Here is a 19,216-nt window from a genome sequence, read left to right as displayed (position 1 = left end):
CTGTTAACACCCCCCTCCTAAAAGCTAGTCTATTCCTCTCCTTCCAAATTGTCCAAAAAATGTACAGCGGGATGGATTTCCATAGTTTTTTCCTATTTTTTCCCACAAAAGAGTCTTTCCAGCTAAATAAAACCTCCTTTACAGATTCTGGAAAGGCCCACTGAACACCAAACAACCTAAGAATGATATCTCACAATATTCTGACAACTGTACAATGTATTAAAATATGATTTATCATTTCCTCTTCACAACCACACAAGAAACAGCAGTTTGGGAACTGCCACCCTCTTCTCTGAAGCCTATCAAGAGTGAGAACCTTCCTCCATGCAGCTTCCCATGCAAAAAAAGCAATTTTGGTTGGAACTCTATCCACCCATATATTGCTATTCGGGAACTCAGCAACAATGGGGCTTGCCAACACACTGTACGCTCTCTTGACTCTAAACAGCCCGTCTCTTCCTTCCTTCCAAATCACCGAATCTTCCTCCAACGTAACTCTAGGCTCCCTCAACACATCTAGCAAGTTGCCCACCGTATCCAACTCCCAATCATTAAAGGCCCTTAAAATCCTTAAATTCCACCCATCTTGGCCAAAATTCTGGTCCCACATTTCCTCCACCGTGGCATTCCTTTTTTTTTGATAAGTAAGACAATGTATATTAAAAAAGAGGCCAATAGCCACACAGTATACAGGAGATATACAAGGCAGCTAAAGCCTCACAACCAAAAAACAAAAGGGACCAAGAAGACCTCACCTCCCCTAAGTGGCAGCTAGCCACTCTAGAAAGCCTAGAAGGGAGAGAGAGTTATCTCCAATATCCAATCTAGCCCAACCCCACAAATTACAAACAAAAAAATTCTTTAGCTTCTGTCTATGTATCACACCCCCTTTAAAGGCTAACCTATTCCTTTCTTTCCAAACCGTCCAAAATATACATAACGGGATGGCCTTCCAAATCTTTTTCCTTTTTTTTCCCACCCAGTGACCTCTCCAACTAAACAAGACCTCCTTTACAGATTCTGGAAAGACCCACTTAACACCTACTAGCCCAAGGACTAACTCCCAAAGGGCTCTAGTCACTATACAGTGAATAAGGACATGATTTACAGATTCTTCTGCACAACCACACAAAAAGCAGCAGTTAGGGAGATGCCATCCTCTTCTCTGAAGTCTATCAAGCGTTAACACCTTCCCCCATGTAGCCTCCCACGCAAAGAAAGCAACCTTGGTAGGTACTCTATCCACCCAAATGCATTTTTCCGGGAAAACGGTGTCCATAGGATTAACTAAGCAGCTGTACGCTTTCTTTACTTTAAATTTACCTCTTTTTCCTCCCTTCCAAGAGACCGAATCTTCCTCCAAAGAAGGCCTAAACCCTCTCAGCTTAAGGAGCAGATCTCCTACCATACCCACCTCCCAGTCATTAAAATTCCTCAAAAATCTTAGATTCCAACCTCCTTGATCCGAACTCTGATCCCACATCTCCTCCACCGTAGCATTCCTTTGAGCAGCCAAAACAAAAAGGTGCGGGAAGGTTTGGGACAGCGCTGAGCCCGCACACCACACATCAGTCCAAAATCTGATTCTAGTACCCTTCCCCACCATAAACTCTATATTATCCCAGTACCAATCAGTCTCCTTCATGATCTCCTTCCACACCCCTACCCCAAACGCCCCATTAGGCTTTTTAGGCTTCCAACCATCATCTTCTTGCCCAAACTTTGCCACAATCACCTGCTTCCAAAAGTTCTCTCTTTCACAAGCAAACCTCCATATCCATTTTCCAAGCAAAGCTCTGTTCAATAGGCCAAGCTTCCTCAAACCAAGCCCACCCCTCTCTTTTTCCCCACACACTATCTCCCATTTCACTAGGTGAATTTTCCTCTCCATACTTCCCCCTCCCCATAGGAAGTCTCTTTGCAATTTTTCTAGCCTTCTAACCACAGTCTTCGGCATCCGGAATAGAGACATTTGATAAATGGGTATGCTGGCCAAGGTGCTTTTAATCAGAGTGATTCTGCCACCTTTAGAGATAAATTGCCGTTTCCAAAGCGCAAGTCTTCTCCTCACTCTTTCTTCTACTCCATCCCACACCGAGGAGGCCTTGTTAGGAGCTCCTAAGGGTAGACCCAAATACTGGGACGGCAAAGATCCCACCCTACATCCTATCTCCGCTGCCAATTCCTCAATATCCTCCACCTCACCCACCGGGATGATTTCACTTTTACCCAGATTAATCTTTAGCCCCGAGGCCGCTTCAAACCAAAAGAGGATCCAACTTAAATGACATAGATGGTCCTTTTTAGCTTCACAAAAAACTATCGTATCATCTGCAAAAAATAAATGCGAAATGTTCAGAGTTGTCCTTCCTCCCTCCCGAATGTTACAACCTGACAGAAAACCCCCTTCAACAGCTCTCCTAATAAGAACCCCCAACACTTCCATTCCCATTACGAAGAGATAAGGAGATAGGTGATCTCCTTGACGAAGCCCCTTAGAACTCGGGAAAAAACCAGCAGGAACCCCATTCACTAAGACTGAAAATTTTGCTGAAGATATGCAACTCCACATCCACCCCATCCACTTTGGCCCAAATCCCATTTTTTGTAGAACTTTCATTAAGAACTGCCAATTCATACTGTCATAAGCTTTCTCAATGTCCAGTTTGCAAATGACCCCCTTCTCTTTTCTTTTTTGCCACAAGTCTATCACCTCATTTGCAATTAGGGAGGCGTCAAGGATCTGTCTTCCCATCACAAAAGCATTCTGAGCAGGGGACACCACCTTCCCAATCACTTTTTTCAGCCTATTAGCTAGGACTTTAGCCAGTAATTTATACAATCCCCCCAAAAGACTTATAGGTCTGAAGTCCCCAATATCTTCCGCCCCTCCTTTCTTAGGGATTAGGACCAGGAATGTAGTATTTAGGCTTTTGAGGAAAGTGTTGTGCTCATGGAATTCCTTAAACATTGCCAAGATCTCCTCTTTAACAAAGCCCCAACAACTTTGCCAAAAGGCTACTGTAAAACCATCCGGCCCCGGGGCTTTATCCCCATTCATCCCCATCAAAGCTGAATGAACCTCCGCCTCAGAAAAAGGGGTTTCCAAATTTTCTGCTTCTTGGTGGCTGATCTGATCTAGGCGCAGCCCCCCAATGTCAGCCTGCCATCCCGACCCCTCTGACAGCAACTGCTGGTAGGCATTTGCAATTCCTTCCCTCATTTCCTGCTCCTCAGAAAGACACACCCCATCTATCTTAATTCTGTCCATATAATTGTTACTGCGCTTTGCATTTGCCATACGGTGGAAATAGCCCGTATTTCTGTCCCCTTCCCTTAGCCAAATCTCCCTTGATAATTGTCTCCAATGCGTTTCTTCCAACAACACCCATTTTTTATAGTTTTCCTTGGCCTCCTTTTTTAATTCTGTTTCCTCCATTGACAAAATTCTGTCACTTTCCACAAGGTCCCAGAATTCCACTTGTTGCAAAGCTGCTGCTTTATTACACCCCAAGTTCCCGAACACCTCCTTGTTCCAGACTTTCAATTTATGTTTAATTTCCTTCAGCTTTGTAGCTATTCTAAAACCAGCACTACCTCTAACCTCAATCTCCCCCCACCAGCTTCTAACCAAATCTTGGAAGCCCTCCACTTTAAGCCACATGTTCTCAAATCTGAAAGGAGAGGGCCCTCTTCTCAGGCCACCACCCTCTAATACAACCGGAAAGTGATCAGAAAGAGGCCGAGGCAGTCTCCGCTGAAGCACTCCACTGAACTGATCAAGCCAGCTAGAGTTCACCAAGAACCTATCCAGCCTAGCCCAAGTCTGATTGTTAGAGCCCCCACTCCAAGTAAACACTCCCCCTTGCAGCGGAATATCCATCAGCCCAACTTCATCAACAATCTGAGCAAAACGCCTCATAGCTGAAGTTATTCTTCCTTGCCTACTCCTTTCTCTTTGGAACAAGGTAATGTTATAGTCACCCCCAACACACCACGGGTCTTCCCATAGACCTCTGATCGCCCCAATCTCTTCCCACAAGCACTCCCGATCAACTTTTGTAAAAGGCCCATAAACCCCCGTGAATACCCAAACAGTACCATTTTCTACATTTCTGAATCTGCAAGATAAGGAGAATTGGCCCGCTTCCCACTCCAAAATCTCCAACGTCCTTTTATCCCAGCATATCAGAATACCTCCCGCAGTCCCACTAGCGTCCAAGGCCCTCCAATCTAAGAATCTCCCCGAGCCTAAGCTTCTCACCACATCCTCCGTCATTTGTTGGATCTTTGTTTCCTGGATACACATCAGGTCCACCCTCTGATTTCTTATGAACGTCTTGATAATTTTTCTTTTCTCTTTTTCGTTCACTCCCCTCACATTCCAACTCAGCAATTTTAGCTTCATTAAACCACTGTAATTTGACACCCTTTACCCTGTGAAGGGTCTCTCTGCTTTCTTCCCTTCTCATAGTTCACTGAACACTCCAGCCTCTTTAGTTCTCTTTCAAACTTAGACTTTTCTAGCAGCACCTTCCCCTGAATTCTCTCCCTTCTTTTTCTAATTTTAATCAAAAAATCCAGGATTTCCTGTTCCAGACCCTCAGTCGAAAAGCCCAAAAAGAGACTGAATTTTGCCAATTCACTTTCCTCCCATTCCTCCTCCTTCTCCCCTCTGAGCACTTGATGATTATTCAAGCCTGAGTCCCATTCCGCACCCCTATCTTTATCGCTGTCACCATCAGTCCCTACCATCTCCCAACAGCCCTTATCATTCTCCTCTGTTCCGTCTCCCGATAAAACACACAAGGGCACCTCAAACTGAGGCCCCTCCCCAACTGATCTTGAACGATCGTAATGCTCCCCCTCCGGAGCCCGATCTAAAAGAAAGGGAATAAGATGAGAAGACCCCGGAACCCTTTCACCCTCCCACAGTGAGACAGACCCATACCTCAGCGCTTCCTCAACTAGCGTCGAATCTGTCGCCGAGTGCCAAATCTTCATACTGTGCTTCCTCACGTCCTCTGTCACCCAGTATTTGAAGCTTTCTTCCTCCGTGTTGCTTTCACTCTCAGAGAAAGGACTGGCCAGCAAGCTCACCTTCCTCTGATGGCCTCTGTTCATGTCTTGGAGCATTGACTTTTTTGGGCTGACATCCAGAGCCATTTCCCCGTCGCGCAAAGGGCTTTCCTCCACTTCAGTCCACCATTTTCTTGACGGCCCAGCCTCATTCCCAGCTGCTTCACACATTACCCCTTTTTGTTTTAAATTTCGGCCCACTGTTACCCCTTGTGTGAAAAGCCCAGCCTTCGTTTGTTTTCCTTTTGAGCCCACCTCTGGGCCTAACGACAAAGGCCCAAAATTCAGACCTTCCATGGATGGGCAGGCCCCTGGTTTGCCTTGGGCCCGTTTGGCTGACTCCCTGCCCAACTCTCCTTCCTTATCCCCCGTCCTTTCTTCTGACAGACACAGCTTCTCGAGCCTAGCGCTGTCCCTCTCCTTCCCCACTCGCGTATCAGCGCGTGGCCCCCCTTCACCCCGAACCTCTCCTCTTGTTCTCTCATGCTCTGCACACCTGTTTTCCTGAGCCTTCCTCAGAGCCGGCTTCAGTTCCCACCATAGAGCAAGGGAGTACACCTTCTCCTCAACTACGATCTCCATCACCCTTGGCAGATCTTCTCCTTCTGTTCTGATCAATATCCGAGCCCATCTAAGTTCCTGCATCTTTTCCGTCCGAGGGTCTATTGCTATAAAACCTCCACACTCCTTCCCCACTCTTTTCAAAATGTTCGTGTTCCATAATGATAATGGAAGCCCTGCAATCCTTACCCAAATTTCCTTTGTAATCTCCCCTTCTTCTAAGCAGCCGACCCTAGGGTTCCATCTCTCTAACTCCAAATTAATCCCACCAATCGATCTTTCCCCAAATGACATTACCCATGTAGCTTCTTCCATAATCTCGAACTCTAGCAATACCTTATTCTCTTCCAATCTTGCCATCCCCAGATTGCCTTTCAAACCCCACATCTTTGCCAGCGACCGCCCCAAGGGCTCCAGATCCACTCTTCCTTCTGAACTAGGGTCCCAAGTCCCTATAATACAGTGAGCCAATTGTCGCAAGTTGTTTTGTATTTCCTCCTTTCTTACCTTCATTCTCACTACGTTTTTGTCACTGTTCTTCTGTTTCATCACCACCTCCGCATACGATCTTTCCATAACAAGGTTCCCCCCACCCCACTCTGACTGCTTGTGCTCCTTCCTTCTCATGAGACCTCCCATTTGCTGTAGTTTTTCCGCCATGATCACCCATCCCCCTTTCTCCCCCTTCCCTTTCGGAATAATGATGCTGTGCCGTTTCTTCTCCAGATCGATCACCCCCAGCCTGAGGAACGGCCCCGCTTTGTTCTCATTCCGCAACAGGGAGTAGGATCTCCCACTTTCTTTCCACTCCCTTTCCCATTTACCTCCTTTCCCGTTCTTTATACAATGGTCTAGGCTCTCCAATAGAAACCCTAGACTCGCCGAGCCCAATCTAACCCAAGAAGAAATCCCTTTCTTTTTCTCCCAGATCTCGACCTGTATCTTTCCCTTTTTCTCTTCTGCATCGATTTCAAAAACCTTAGACTCCACGACGAAGCTGATTCTCTCCCTTTTCCTTCGCTTCGTCGCGCTCTCATCTCCCTCATCCCCTCCGCTCTCTCGCTCTCTCTCTCTCTCCATAAAATTGATAATCCCTGTTCTTCTGGATTTAAGTTTGTATGATGGGATTTTTCTTGAATGTAAAGAAAAGAGAGTTCCACCGTGGCATTCCTTTGGGCAGCCATGGCAAAGAGATTCGGGAAACTTTGGGACAGCACATTATTCCCGCACCAAGGATCTGTCCAAAATCTGATTTTATTGTCTTTTTCTACCTTGAACACCATATTTTCCCAACACCAATCAGATTCCTTCAAAATCTCCTTCCAAACCCCTACTCCAAACACCCCATTTGCCTTCCTTGTCCTCCATCCAAAGTCCTCTTGCCCATACTTAGCCTCAAGCACCTTCTTCCAAAGATCCTCCTTAGCACGAGCAAACCTCCAAATCCATTTGTGTAGCAAGGCTTTGTTCAAACAAGCAAGCTTCCTTAATCCCAGCCCTCCCTTTTCTTTATCCGCACACATCACCTCCCACTTGACTAAGTGGGCTGTTTTTTCCCCATTGGCCCCTCCCCACAAAAAGTCTCTTTGTAACTTTTCAAGCCTCCTTGCCACTGATTTTGGCATACGGAACAAAGACATTTGATACAAGGGCATGCTGGTCAACGTGCTCTTTATAAGAGTGATTCTCCCACCTTTGGAAATATATTGGCGTTTCCAAAGGGCAAGTCTCCTCCTCACCTTCTCCTCCACGCCATCCCACACGGAAGTGGCCTTATTAGGCGCCCCTAAAGGCAGCCCCAAGTAGACGGCAGACAGCTGTCTCACCCTACACCCTATCTCAACAGCCATCTCGTTCACCTCTTCCACCTCCCCTATCGGAATAACCTCACTTTTGTCCAAATTAATCTTTAACCCTGAAGCCGCTTCAAACCAAAAAAGAATCCAGCTCAAATGTGTTAAGTACTATTTCTTTGCCTCACAAAAAACTACTGTATCATCCACAAAAAGTAAATGAGATATATTGACAGCCTGCCCTCTACCTTGCCAAATGCTACACCAAGAGATAAAACCCCCTTCAACAGCCCTCGTGATAAGCACACTTAGCACTTCCATTCCCATGACGAACAAGTAGGGGGATAGAGGGTCCCCTTGACGCAACCCCTTAGAACTTGAGAAAAATCCAGCTGGCACACCGTTGACCAACATTGAGAATTTGGCAGTAGATATGCAACTCCACATCCATCCCATCCACTTTGGCCCAAATCCCATTTTTTGCATAACCTTCAACAAAAATTTCAAGTATATATTCAACTCTTTTCAGAATGTGGACAAGGGTATGAAGACCCTCATGGTAGTAGGTGCAACATAGCTTTGCTTGGTAAAGTGGAATTGAAGATTTGCTACAAAAAGGGAGTTCTTATGGAAACAAATCATAATATGAAAGTTCAGAGAGGAGGATGGGAGGTGGTGTTCAAGAGGGGTGAGAGATGGTTATGGAGTGGAGGTGTGGAAAGCCATCAAAAAGGAACGGGAGGGTATAAAAAATAGATCTCACTTTTTAGTTGGGAATGAGAGAAGGGTGGTTAAATTTTGGAAAGACTTATGGTGCGGAGATCAAACACTAGAAGAACCCTTCCTGAACTTATCTTCTTTTGCTACTAACAAAGATGGATGGGTGGTAGAGGCTTGGGAGGAGGTTGTGGGAGGGGGTAGTTAGAGCCCCCATTTCAAGGCAGTTTAATGATTGGGAACTTGTTGCAGTGGAGACCTTGTTTTGGAAATTACAAACGTTGGTAGTCAAAAGGGAAGTGGAGGACAAACTGAGCTGGAAGTTTTCAGTTAGATCTCTTTATTTTTCTTCTTCTAGGGGGCATAGACAACCTTTTCCAGCTAATATAGTGTGGAGGACTTGGAATCTCCTAAATAGGTGTTACTTGTGCAAAGGTGAGGAGGGAATGATAGATCCCTTGCTTATGCATCGTTCCAAAGCAAGAATGGTGTGATACCTGATTTACTCTCTTTTTGGAGTGGAGTGGGTTATGCAATCTTCAGTTAGAGGGAGCCCATTGGATGAACATGACTCTTTTACAGGTAAAAAATAGAAAAAAGCATGGAGGGTCATTCCCTTGTGCTTGTTGCAGACTCTTTGGAAGGAAAGGAATAGAAGAACTTTTAATGATATTGAGTAGTCCAACCAAACAATCAAATCTACGTTTATGTATACTTTTGTTAATTGTGCTAGGGTGTATTTAGAGGACCACACATTGTCTATGTTAGATTTTGTAGATTAATTGAGCTTAAAGTAAGGTGAAGGGTTTTTTGTTCCTTACCTTTGTGCCTATGCTGGGCATTGTTTGTATACTTTGGACATACTATGCTACGCCTCCACTTAGGCACTAATAAAATATATGCTCTCTCTTTTAAAAAAAAAAAAAAACCCCATGGGTCTATGGTTTAAGAAATCATGATTTCATACTAATGCTTAAACATTGGATGAAAGACATGGAAATCGGTACATGGGACCAATTAGTAATTTATTACACTTTAGTAAGGCAAGTCCCTGTATGTGTTATACAGGTGGTCAAGTCCATAAATCAGGTTCTGCAGTTTGACAGAGCCTCCATAGGGGCTTATTGGCAGAAAGAAACTACTATAAGGGAGCTATGGTTTTGCTACATATTTTTTTATTAAGTCACACTGATCTTTTCCCAAACCTAGGCTTCTTGAGGATGCCAGGATGGTTGTTTTCCAGGTGGATGTGATGCATCTTTTAAAAATTGAAGTGTCTGCTACCATGTACAAAGATGCTAATGTGCTTACTATGGGTTTACAGGCAGTAGAAGCTGTAAGTCAGAATGGAATTAGCAGACAGAGCGGTTGGGTTTCTATTATCTTTTATCAGCATATCCATATTCGCTTATTATACCTTTTGGGTCATCATCCTGGTAAGTTCGCCTTCTGTTCAATTTGGATCCTGTACTCCTTTTGGGACTTGCATATACTTGGTTGTTCATATTCTATTATGGTCTTTCAGCCATTTGTAGACAGTGATCACTTTATCCATAAGTACTTTCTGCCTCAAGATTACGCCATACTCATACCTGTATTCGCTGGAGTGACACTTCTCTGCTTCTTATGCACATTTGTTGGGTTCGTGATGCTCAAATCCAAGCAGAAGGCAAAGTAAATTCACTGTTTTCATTTATTTGAAGTTGCTCCTGAATTTCTTTTCTTTTTCATTTCCTCCCCCTCCACACTATTTTTTGATCTAGATGGAAGTGAGTCTTCTACAAAATTAGTAAAGATATACCACATACTGGTTTTGTTATTGGCATAATGCTGAAATTTTATTTTAAGCAAATATACGGGATGATTAAAATGCAGTGTCCCATGTTGACTACGTTGTGTTTTCAAGATTTCATCTATTAAATAGGAGGTGTCACATGGTGGGTTTCCTTTTCACCCGTTGGAGATTCAACAACACTGTAGAGTACGTAGATTTGCTGCTTGTTTAGAAGCCAGAAATAGACAAAATGGTGCGAGGCTTTTCAACACTCCTAGGAATAGACACAGGATACAGATATTTATTGAGTTTGTGAAACAAAAATTACACACCAAGTACCTGTATTTGCTGGAGTATCAAACTGGGGAAGCATTTCGGTTGACCAATTTCTTTCTCGGTAGATGTCAACCATAGCCTCCATGGATAATCACTTCCAAGGAACAAAGGAGCTATACGTGCCAAGGGCACTTTTGATGGACTGAAATTCATCATCTATATCTTATTGGAAGGAGGGCAAGATGATTTGATTTTCCTCTTTGCACGATGATTTCTGGAATTAGAATGGTTGATACGAATGAAAAGAATCTGCTACATTATGTAAAATACATTTGTGCATGGTGGGGATGTTGGAATGAATCATACCCCAACCCTCATGTGTTTGTTATGTAGGAAGAAGAATCGAAAAGAATTAGGGGAAATGTGAATCATAATATCACGGTTTAAAAGGGAAATGAAGGTGAATCACAATATCATGCTGGTAAGAGTGAGTTTTGGTTTCGATGAACGACTTTTTAATTCCTACTTACATTTCCAGAACACAATCCAAACTAGTAGTGAAATTCTAGTGCTTATTTTCGTTCTCTCTGTTCTAGCATTTCAAACCATCTGTAATGTCTAGTCTTAGCATCTGTGAAACAATTAAACAAGCCTAAAGGCAACCTCACAACACCTAAACACCTAATACATTAACTTCACAAGGAAAACCAAATCTAATCACCACCAGGCTTGGCCTGACAGGAATTCTAATTGGAGAAATTGCTTGTTAAAGTGTGAACTTTCGAATGAAGGCTAGAGGAAAAAAGAGACACCCCAAACTGAGAACACTGCAACTACGGGAACCATTATACTTTCATATTCCACCACAAGTGTGAATCAAAGGAAACCACAGAAATGTAAAAGAGTCTAGGCCCATGAATTATCAAAAGCTGCAGAGGTTATCGCCTGAGAGAACTCCTCAAAGTTAATCCGCCCATCGCCGTCAGTGTCTGCCTCTTTGATCATCCCTGTCAGCTCTTCTGCAGTGAGTGCATGGCCAAGCTTGGCCATTGAGTGCGCCAGCTCCGCTGCTGTAATGTAGCCATTGCCATCTCTATCAAACATCCGAAACAGCTGTCTCAGCTGCTCCTCTGTGTATGGCGACTTGGCTGGAAGAAGGTCCGGCGCCACAAGTGAGACGAACTCTGAGAACTCAATTAGGCCATTACTGTTCTTGTCTGCTTTCTGACTTAGGGCGTCCAGCTGCTCTGGAGTTGGTTTCAGACCTAATGATCTTAACAAAGATCCCAGCTCCAGCTGCGTTAGGCTTCCGTCATTGTTTCTATCGAATGATCGAAATATTTCTCGTAGCTCCGCTATCTGCTCATCGTCCAGCTTCACCGGTTCATCCACGCTCATTTCTCCACCAACGATATATCAAGCTGAAGCTGACTTTATGAACCAAAACCTTAGCAATCTCAACAAGAGACTTACAGTCCTGCAACTCTTGAGTTCTTGAAACTATACCTTTCCTCTTCTTTTGCGACTCTGTCTCTCAACAACTATGAATTTTAGCATCTGGGTTTGGATCTTTGGACCGTTTTGGATCACGCCCTCTCTTTCAAACTAAATTCTGTTCCACTATGACTGCCAATCTAAGAGGCATTTGCTTTTTCTTTTCCTTTCTCTTCTCTTTTCTTTTCTTCCAAACAACCAAGTCAGGCAACAAAAATTCCAATCTGTGCCCTCCTCTCTGTATCTTTCTGTCACACACTCTTCAACAATTACTCTCTACGTATTCAAAGGCGAAAGATCTCCATGAAAATCGTTCTTCTACCACCTTGCATGGATCATCCGAATTACTAGGGAGAAATCCTCAAACACCCAAATAGCGGATCACATGGAAGAACAGGAAACAGCAACAGGAAACCTCAAAACTGAAAAGAAAACAGCCAACTTCTTTGACTCTGGAGGGGGCAGAAAGAGAAGAACAAATAGAATAAAATAGAGGTTTTTTTTTATGGGTTGGGTATAGAAAGTGGAGTGGGTTTAGGAGTCAATAAGAAAGAAGAAGAAATGGACAAGGAGATGGAAAATTGATTTAATCATTTAAGATGACAAGTGTAGATGCGGCAAAGCAGGCGACAATTACGTGAATAGTGCACGTCTTCCTCGTTGGAGTCACCTCTCTGACCTTTTCAAATCCCCCTCTCTTTATTGCCTCTTTCCTTTTTTTTTCTCTTTCAAATTTTCCCTCTTTTATTTTAATTTTTATACATAATCTTTACCCACTATATCTGAAATCTTAATCTTATTAATTTGTATATAATATTTTTTTTATTGTATATTAATCTTATTTCTAAGCATTCATTTCAAGCATCATCCTAATGAAACAAATATATTGGCCATGATTATGATTTTCTTTCTATATTGTTTCTTTGACAAAATTAATGCAAACAAAATATGTTATCAAAAATATCTAAAAAATCAAAAGATCTGATGACCTTTTCTTGGTATACAATATTTAAAACAATTGAATCCCAAGGTAAAATGACTATGATTCAAAGGGCATTTTCAAAATATGGATGACCATATCTTCCGTTAGAAATTGGTAGGTGGGAAGCTTCAAGATTGTATGGGATGTGAGAGAAACAACTCCATTCCATTGGGTGGTGGGTGGTGGGTGGTGGGAGTGGGACTGCCCACTTTTATTAAATGACGGCCTCTCATTCCTATTGTTGTAGTATTCAGTTTTCTTCAACCCGCCTGCGTCACCATGCCTGTAGAATTCTTTTTCTTTTTACTTGCTGAGGAAACAGTAGAAGGAAAAAAAAATTTATTCATAATTTTCCTTGATTCCTAAACCACTCGGTGGCCAAACAGAAAATGGAGTAATGGGTAAGCTGGCATATGTTCTTTTTTACCATGTAAAAATGTGGGTGCAAAACAGAACCAAAACCAATACAAACAAGAGTAATATATAGAACCTATATGCGTGCCCTTTACACATCATGAATATCATAAGTAAGCTTCTACCTTGTGTCTAGTAGAGATCTAGGAGAGGACTACCTTCTCTAGCAAGCACAAAAAGACCACCGTCCCCCCTTGAGATCCTAATATCCTTGTCAAGGTAGGTGATGAGAAGCCATGAGGAGCTTCTTTCGCCTGGGATCGGAACCTTCAGAGGTGGCTGCCCAGAAATGGCTCGTGAGATGCTTGCCACTGCCTCCTGAAGTGGATTAAGATACTGCTGCACAGCTGACAAATTGATTTTCTGCCCGAAGACATCCACATTTTCTGGAAGATTAAGGCTTGACTTTATCTCTGGAGGCTGCAGGGTTCCTTCCTTAAATTGGACCTGCATGTATTGAAAAATTATATGGTACTCATCCATTCATTCTGTTAAAAGTTCTTCAAAGTTTTTAACAAGTCTGAGCTTATAAACCATTCTATGCTGCAAAATACATCAAACATTGCAAATAAAAGTTTAAAATTATCTTAACAAGGCATGCTGGTTGAAATGGTACATTTTAAAGCTTACCCTGTACCAAACCCAAAGTGTAGTTGAAAATTACAGCCCATCCTCAAACCTACCGAATGCTGATTTGAAGTGTCCATTCCCCATCCCAGCAGATAGGTGGGCTACCCAATTAGCTCACATTTTAATTCAAAGAATCTATTTGGGTACACCAACTAGTATGTAGTATGTGATTGATTACATTGCACCTTTACCCACTTCCCCCTTCACTAATTTGAATAGGTGTAGAATGTGTCTTGCTTACAGAACAATAACAATTTCAAGATTTTGACAAGGATTACCTGTATTCTTGAAGGACTTCGAACTTCAAACGTGGCCGATGCACTGAAGGAGAAGGTGGCAAAGGGGCTTGACAAAGTGGTGGAGTTGACGATGGTGCGGCTGCTGGTTTCAATTGATTGGCATATACTTTTAACCTTCAACAAAGGAGTAGAACCTGCTGCCAGAAGAGGCAATAGCTCAGAAGCTGCTGTGTACCTGTTGGGTTTGAGAACAAAATCAGGAGCAAAGGTGGGTAAATTAGAAATATAAAAACATATAGAGAAAGGACAAAAAATAAATAAAAGGAAGAAGAAAAGACTACTAGAAAGGACCAGGAAAACTTCCTCCAAAAGCTACCACCAACTGAAGATAGCGCAATGGTACTAAAACATAGAAATTGAAACAACAAATCCTGTCTGCAAAGCATAAGCATTAATGGCTAAAAAATCTTCTCTAGTTCTCACTCCTTTTTCCACTGGAAGATTCGTTTGCAACTTTGGATTCCTAGATCCATCTAAAGAAACATTCCATATTCCATACAAGTCAATTGAATCTTTTGATATCTCTGGAAGTTCACAAGGAGTGCCAACAGATCATTTTACCCCTTCTTTAGTCTCCTTGGTGGTGTTAGAGCCACCACCTTCCCCTGATGATGCCATGCCATCTCAGGATAAGGCTTCCCTGAAAACTAATCAAAGCAGCTATGAACCATACCCTTTTTAGGATTTACATAACGCCACAATGAGGAAACAAAAGTTGTGCTCATCCATAGAAAATTTTACCCTATTTGGAGGCAAGACAGACCATATATTTTATTTTATTTTTGATAGGTAGGGGCAAGACAGACCATATACCAAAGGAACAAAAATGATATTTATGTAGCTTAGATCATTATAATTTATCTGTACTCTGTTTTACTTTTGGCCACTTCTTTACATTGGTATTATGCCTAAGTGTGGTTATATCAGGGTGTCCACACTTGTTTAAGTTGTAATAAGCTTTGTAACAACTTAAATGACAGGGAAAATGTTACATGAGATGCAGCAGAGGTAAAGGATACCAGTAAATGGTATGTTTAGGATTTTCTATATCTACTTTTGGGTCTTCTTCTTTGAAGGCATTTTGGCTACAAGATTTAAAATAATAATAACAATAATAAAATGAAGATAAAAAACTATGATTGCGGACTACCTCCCCTTTTCCACTGTTTAGTTCTGTAGGTTTTTCTTAGTACTTCTACCCCAATTCCCTCAACTATGGCCCATGTGGAAGGATTTCTTTATTTTTTTAGGGTAGGCTATGGGCCATGTGGAAGTTAAAAGTTCTACACAGTCAAAATTATCATTATTTACCAGTTAACACAAAATCTTCCTCATCTAACCTTTCCTCTTTCTTATTTCCCAACTGTCTTCAGATTCCCCAGGTTTATGGCAGTTTTCTCTGTATTCTCTACCCACTTTTTGTTACTCCTTGGTCTATTGAGTACAATCTTTGTGTTTGTGGTTTGTAAAAGGGTTTAAAGTTAAAAATATTTGCTTTTAGGTTTAAAAAATGTTACCAAAGATTTGAAATCTTCTTCCAACTCCTTATTGTGTACTAAAATCCTTATTATTCATTGTTTCTTAACCCATTGGTGAGAACAGCATACTTAATCAAATAACAGATCCAATTTATTCGACTAAGCTTCTCCAAAATAATGTAAAATCATTTGTTACCCCTAGGATGCATAAGAAGTATCAGTTTTGGAAAGATAAGATTTAGATGAACTCCATTACAGCGTCCAACCAGATGTTCTAATCAATTAGGGATTATCAATAAATCCTAGCTATTTGTTGGGTTCTTGAAGCAGCTTCCACACGATATACAAGCTACAGGATAAGGCATAGAGAAATGTTAATTTGCTGAGACTACAACTAGATGGATTGTCTCAATTGCAGCATGAACCATAGCCTACCTATCTTAAAAAATCCAGCAAATAGAAACAATAAGAGCATAGTCTCACAACTGCAATCCTCTTATGCATCCAAACCTGGGAAATGACAAAAGAGAGGATTTTCTTTGAAACTCTGGATAAAAGACTTGAAGTGTCTCACGTTTTGTGTTATTCTACTCCCCCCTTCTTTTCACAAGAATATGTTATCAATACTCCAACTCAAAATTAAGAGAAGCAACCATAAAAGCTTATTTCCTCATCCCTGAACAAAATTCACTCCTAGTTCTAGGATTGTCGCGGCTCTAATCTGCCTTGAATTTCCTGAGCTAGTCATTAGTTTTATTCTTAAAATGGATAGTCCTTTAAAATTTCCCAAAATTCTAAGCTATTTCACCAATGCCTAGTTGCCTACAAATCCCATATCACAATGAGCTCCTGAGGTTTTGAGGTTAGGAGTCAAATGAAATAGCTGGATGATTGTTTGTTTTTTTATCAGGACTATTGTTTATTTAATATGCCATTTTAAGCCCAAAATATCAATCTTTTGGTGAAAAAAATGGCAAAGAAAGAAAAGAAAGAAAGAGGTTTTTGTTGTGTAAATGAACAAATTGTAGCAAACTTTGGCAACTTTTAAGGAAAAACTACCAGAACCTCTTGTGTTGTAGCATGTTCTATGCATAAATAATAGAACTCAAATTGAAGCACCAAAGTTGACTTCCTAAGGTTTTGGACAATTGAATGTAGGATATCATAAACACGGTGTTCCCAAGGCTAACACCAGCTGAAAAAGCCCTTTTTAACCTGAAAAATGTCCATTGAGTGTTTTCACTTGATTCATATATATTGGTTATCAATTTCCTCACTTTTTCCTAATTTTATTTGCTTGAATAAACTCAAATTCAAATTCTTAAGAAAATAGAATAATTTCATTGAAAAGAAATGAAAAACACACAAAAAGGACCTATCTCTCATCCAAAGAACAATGCTTCCCTCAAGAATTATAAATGGATTTTAAAGGGTTTTGGATTTCAAAAACAGCTAATCATCATCATATTTCTAGTTCAAGATTTCAAAGAAATAGGCAAAATGAAATCAAATCTTCCATTCTCCAACTCGGAACTCAGGAAAGACATCATCTTAAATGCCAAGGCTTCACATTGAAACCCACTAAATTGAGGAAAATAAGAAGGAAAAAAAATGAATTCAAGGAAGATATCAAAGTCAAGAAATACAGCAAACCCCACTTTCTGCCATAAAGAGAGAAGTTCAAATGAGTTGTGACCAGCATATCACACATTTTTTACATCCTTCCAAACACATAAATGCATGCACACATACATGAATAATCCCCATAATTTAAACATGCATCTCATATCCTTGAGGACAAAAACCATGCTTGAAAACACATTAATGCTGTGTAGCAGAATGGAAGCTAGAAATATAATCTTTGATACATTAAAAAAAAGAAGAAGAGCAGCTTTCCTTATTTAGTTGGTTGCCAACTGAGAACAGCTTCTCTGCTCTTCTCAGTAGTTTTCTTTCCAGTGAATGAAGTTATTTGGCATAGTGTATATAAGCACTCATCATCATGCAATGCACCAAATGTTCAATGTTTTGCTGATAGAATGACAAATGGGCATAGATTATAGTGGGGAACTAATCTGTTCATTGATAAACCCATGCCTGGCATCTTCCCAAAAATGGATTGCCCATTCTGTTTCTTTCATAAAATTCATTATACAAATCACTAGAACTATTACAGAAAATGGAGGCAATCATCATGAATGATAGTGAAACATTATGGAATCATGGCATTTAAGAACACACCAAAATTGATCCTATACCATCACTTTCAAGTGCTTCCAAATTCACAAATCCTATTCACACAATAAGATAACAACAGTAGCATTTCTCTTTCATTATATACAAAAAGTATTTAAAAATTATAAGAGCAAGGCAATAAACTCACAACAAAACCCAGTTGCCGTCGAGAAGCTCCGCCGCCTCCGTTGGAGCCGGAGTCGGATTTACCGCCTCCAACTGGTTCACCAACTCCACAACCTCCGCCCTCACCTCTGCGGTAGCCTCAAACCCGAAATTCGTTCCGTACACCGTGTCCACCAAACATCTCTTCAAATCCCCAACCTCATCCACCTCCGCCGCCGCTGCGGTTGCTATCCCATTGCCCGACTTGATGTACGCGTCCTTCGCATCCCCATCTCCACCCCACTCATCCTCGTCTCTGGGTGGGTCGGCGCCGGAGAGCTTCGTGTACGAATCCTCCGGCTCCGGCTCCGGCTCCAGCTCCGGCTCCGCCTTCTCACCCCATTCGTCGGCGACACCAGCAGGAGCAGCATCATGTTGAATGTCTTGATCAGACGCCTCGGAATCCGATGCATCACCGTCGCTGGCCGACGGTGGTTTGATGGAGGAAGAGTCAGGGTTGTCGGGGGATGCGGCATAGAGGCGAATGGAGGAGAAAAGAGGGTTTTGGGTGGAGACTTTGGCGAATGAGAGAGAAGGGCTTTGGGTGGGGATTGAAGATAATCGAAGGGTTTTAGGGTTCTTAAAGAATAGAGAAGCGTGTGAGGTGAGTAGCATCGCCATTTGTGGTCTGGCTCTACACTGAGAAAGACGAGGCAGGCACGGAGAGTCTGAGGTTTGTAATCGTAGATTTTTTTATTTTTTTTTAGATTTTTCATTTTTCAATTTATTTTCTGGTTTTTAAATATATATGGCTAAAAAACATAAAATATTGATATCAGGATTTGGGGTAAAGAAAATAATGCTATTACTTAAATTAATTTTTTTCATAATATAGTAAAATAGTATTTTTGGCATATTATTCATGATGTGCTCGGTCAAATTAATAACTTAATTTAAGTCACTAAATAAATTAAGAATATTTGATAAAATAATTTAATAGTATTACTTAAAGTTATTTTAATTTTAAGTAATAAATAAAAATAATTAACTTATTCTTAAGTTCATTTCTTCATTTTATATTTTTATCTTCATTTATTTTAGTTACATCCACGATCTCTTTTGTTACTCCACTACCTCCATTGTTACTCGACTTCATTTGCCTTAATTATAATTTATAAGGATAAATATGTCAATTTAATGATTTAGAATAAATTTTAAATTAATTTTATCAAACAACCTCGTAAAATAAAAATTAAGTAATAAATTTTAAGTTAACAACTTAAATATAATTTAACTTAAAGTCAACTTAAGTCATTAAATGATAACTATTAAGTTTTACCAAACATCATCTAAGCTAATAGCATAAGTTGATACAATTT

The 19,216-nt window shown here is 41.1% G+C and overlaps 2 protein-coding genes across 2 annotated transcripts; both read right to left on the bottom strand.

Moving 5' to 3' along the window:
• Positions 1 to 10,914: 10,914 nt before the first annotated feature.
• LOC100241974 (probable calcium-binding protein CML18) lies at positions 10,915 to 12,348 on the bottom strand. The gene has a single exon (XM_010664780.3). The coding sequence runs from the start codon at positions 11,596 to 11,598 to the stop codon at positions 11,107 to 11,109; it is 492 nt and encodes a 163-aa protein (XP_010663082.1). The 5' UTR covers positions 11,599 to 12,348; the 3' UTR covers positions 10,915 to 11,106.
• A 666-nt stretch (positions 12,349 to 13,014) lies between these two features.
• LOC100264252 (plastoglobulin-1, chloroplastic) lies at positions 13,015 to 18,613 on the bottom strand. The gene is made up of 3 exons (XM_002276443.5): positions 17,881 to 18,613; positions 13,999 to 14,194; positions 13,015 to 13,537 (listed from the first exon to the last, which is right to left on the bottom strand). Exons 1-3 carry the CDS (start codon positions 18,516 to 18,518, stop codon positions 13,223 to 13,225), a joined length of 1,149 nt encoding a protein of 382 aa, XP_002276479.1. The 5' UTR covers positions 18,519 to 18,613; the 3' UTR covers positions 13,015 to 13,222.
• Positions 18,614 to 19,216: the final 603 nt, after the last annotated feature.

The sequence above is a fragment of the Vitis vinifera genome, chromosome 2, assembly GCF_030704535.1.
Source record: "Vitis vinifera cultivar Pinot Noir 40024 chromosome 2, ASM3070453v1".
NCBI lineage: Eukaryota > Viridiplantae > Streptophyta > Magnoliopsida > Vitales > Vitaceae > Vitis > Vitis vinifera.
The sequence above is the reverse complement of the archived record's forward strand: the minus strand, read 5'-3'. Positions and strand labels throughout refer to the sequence as shown.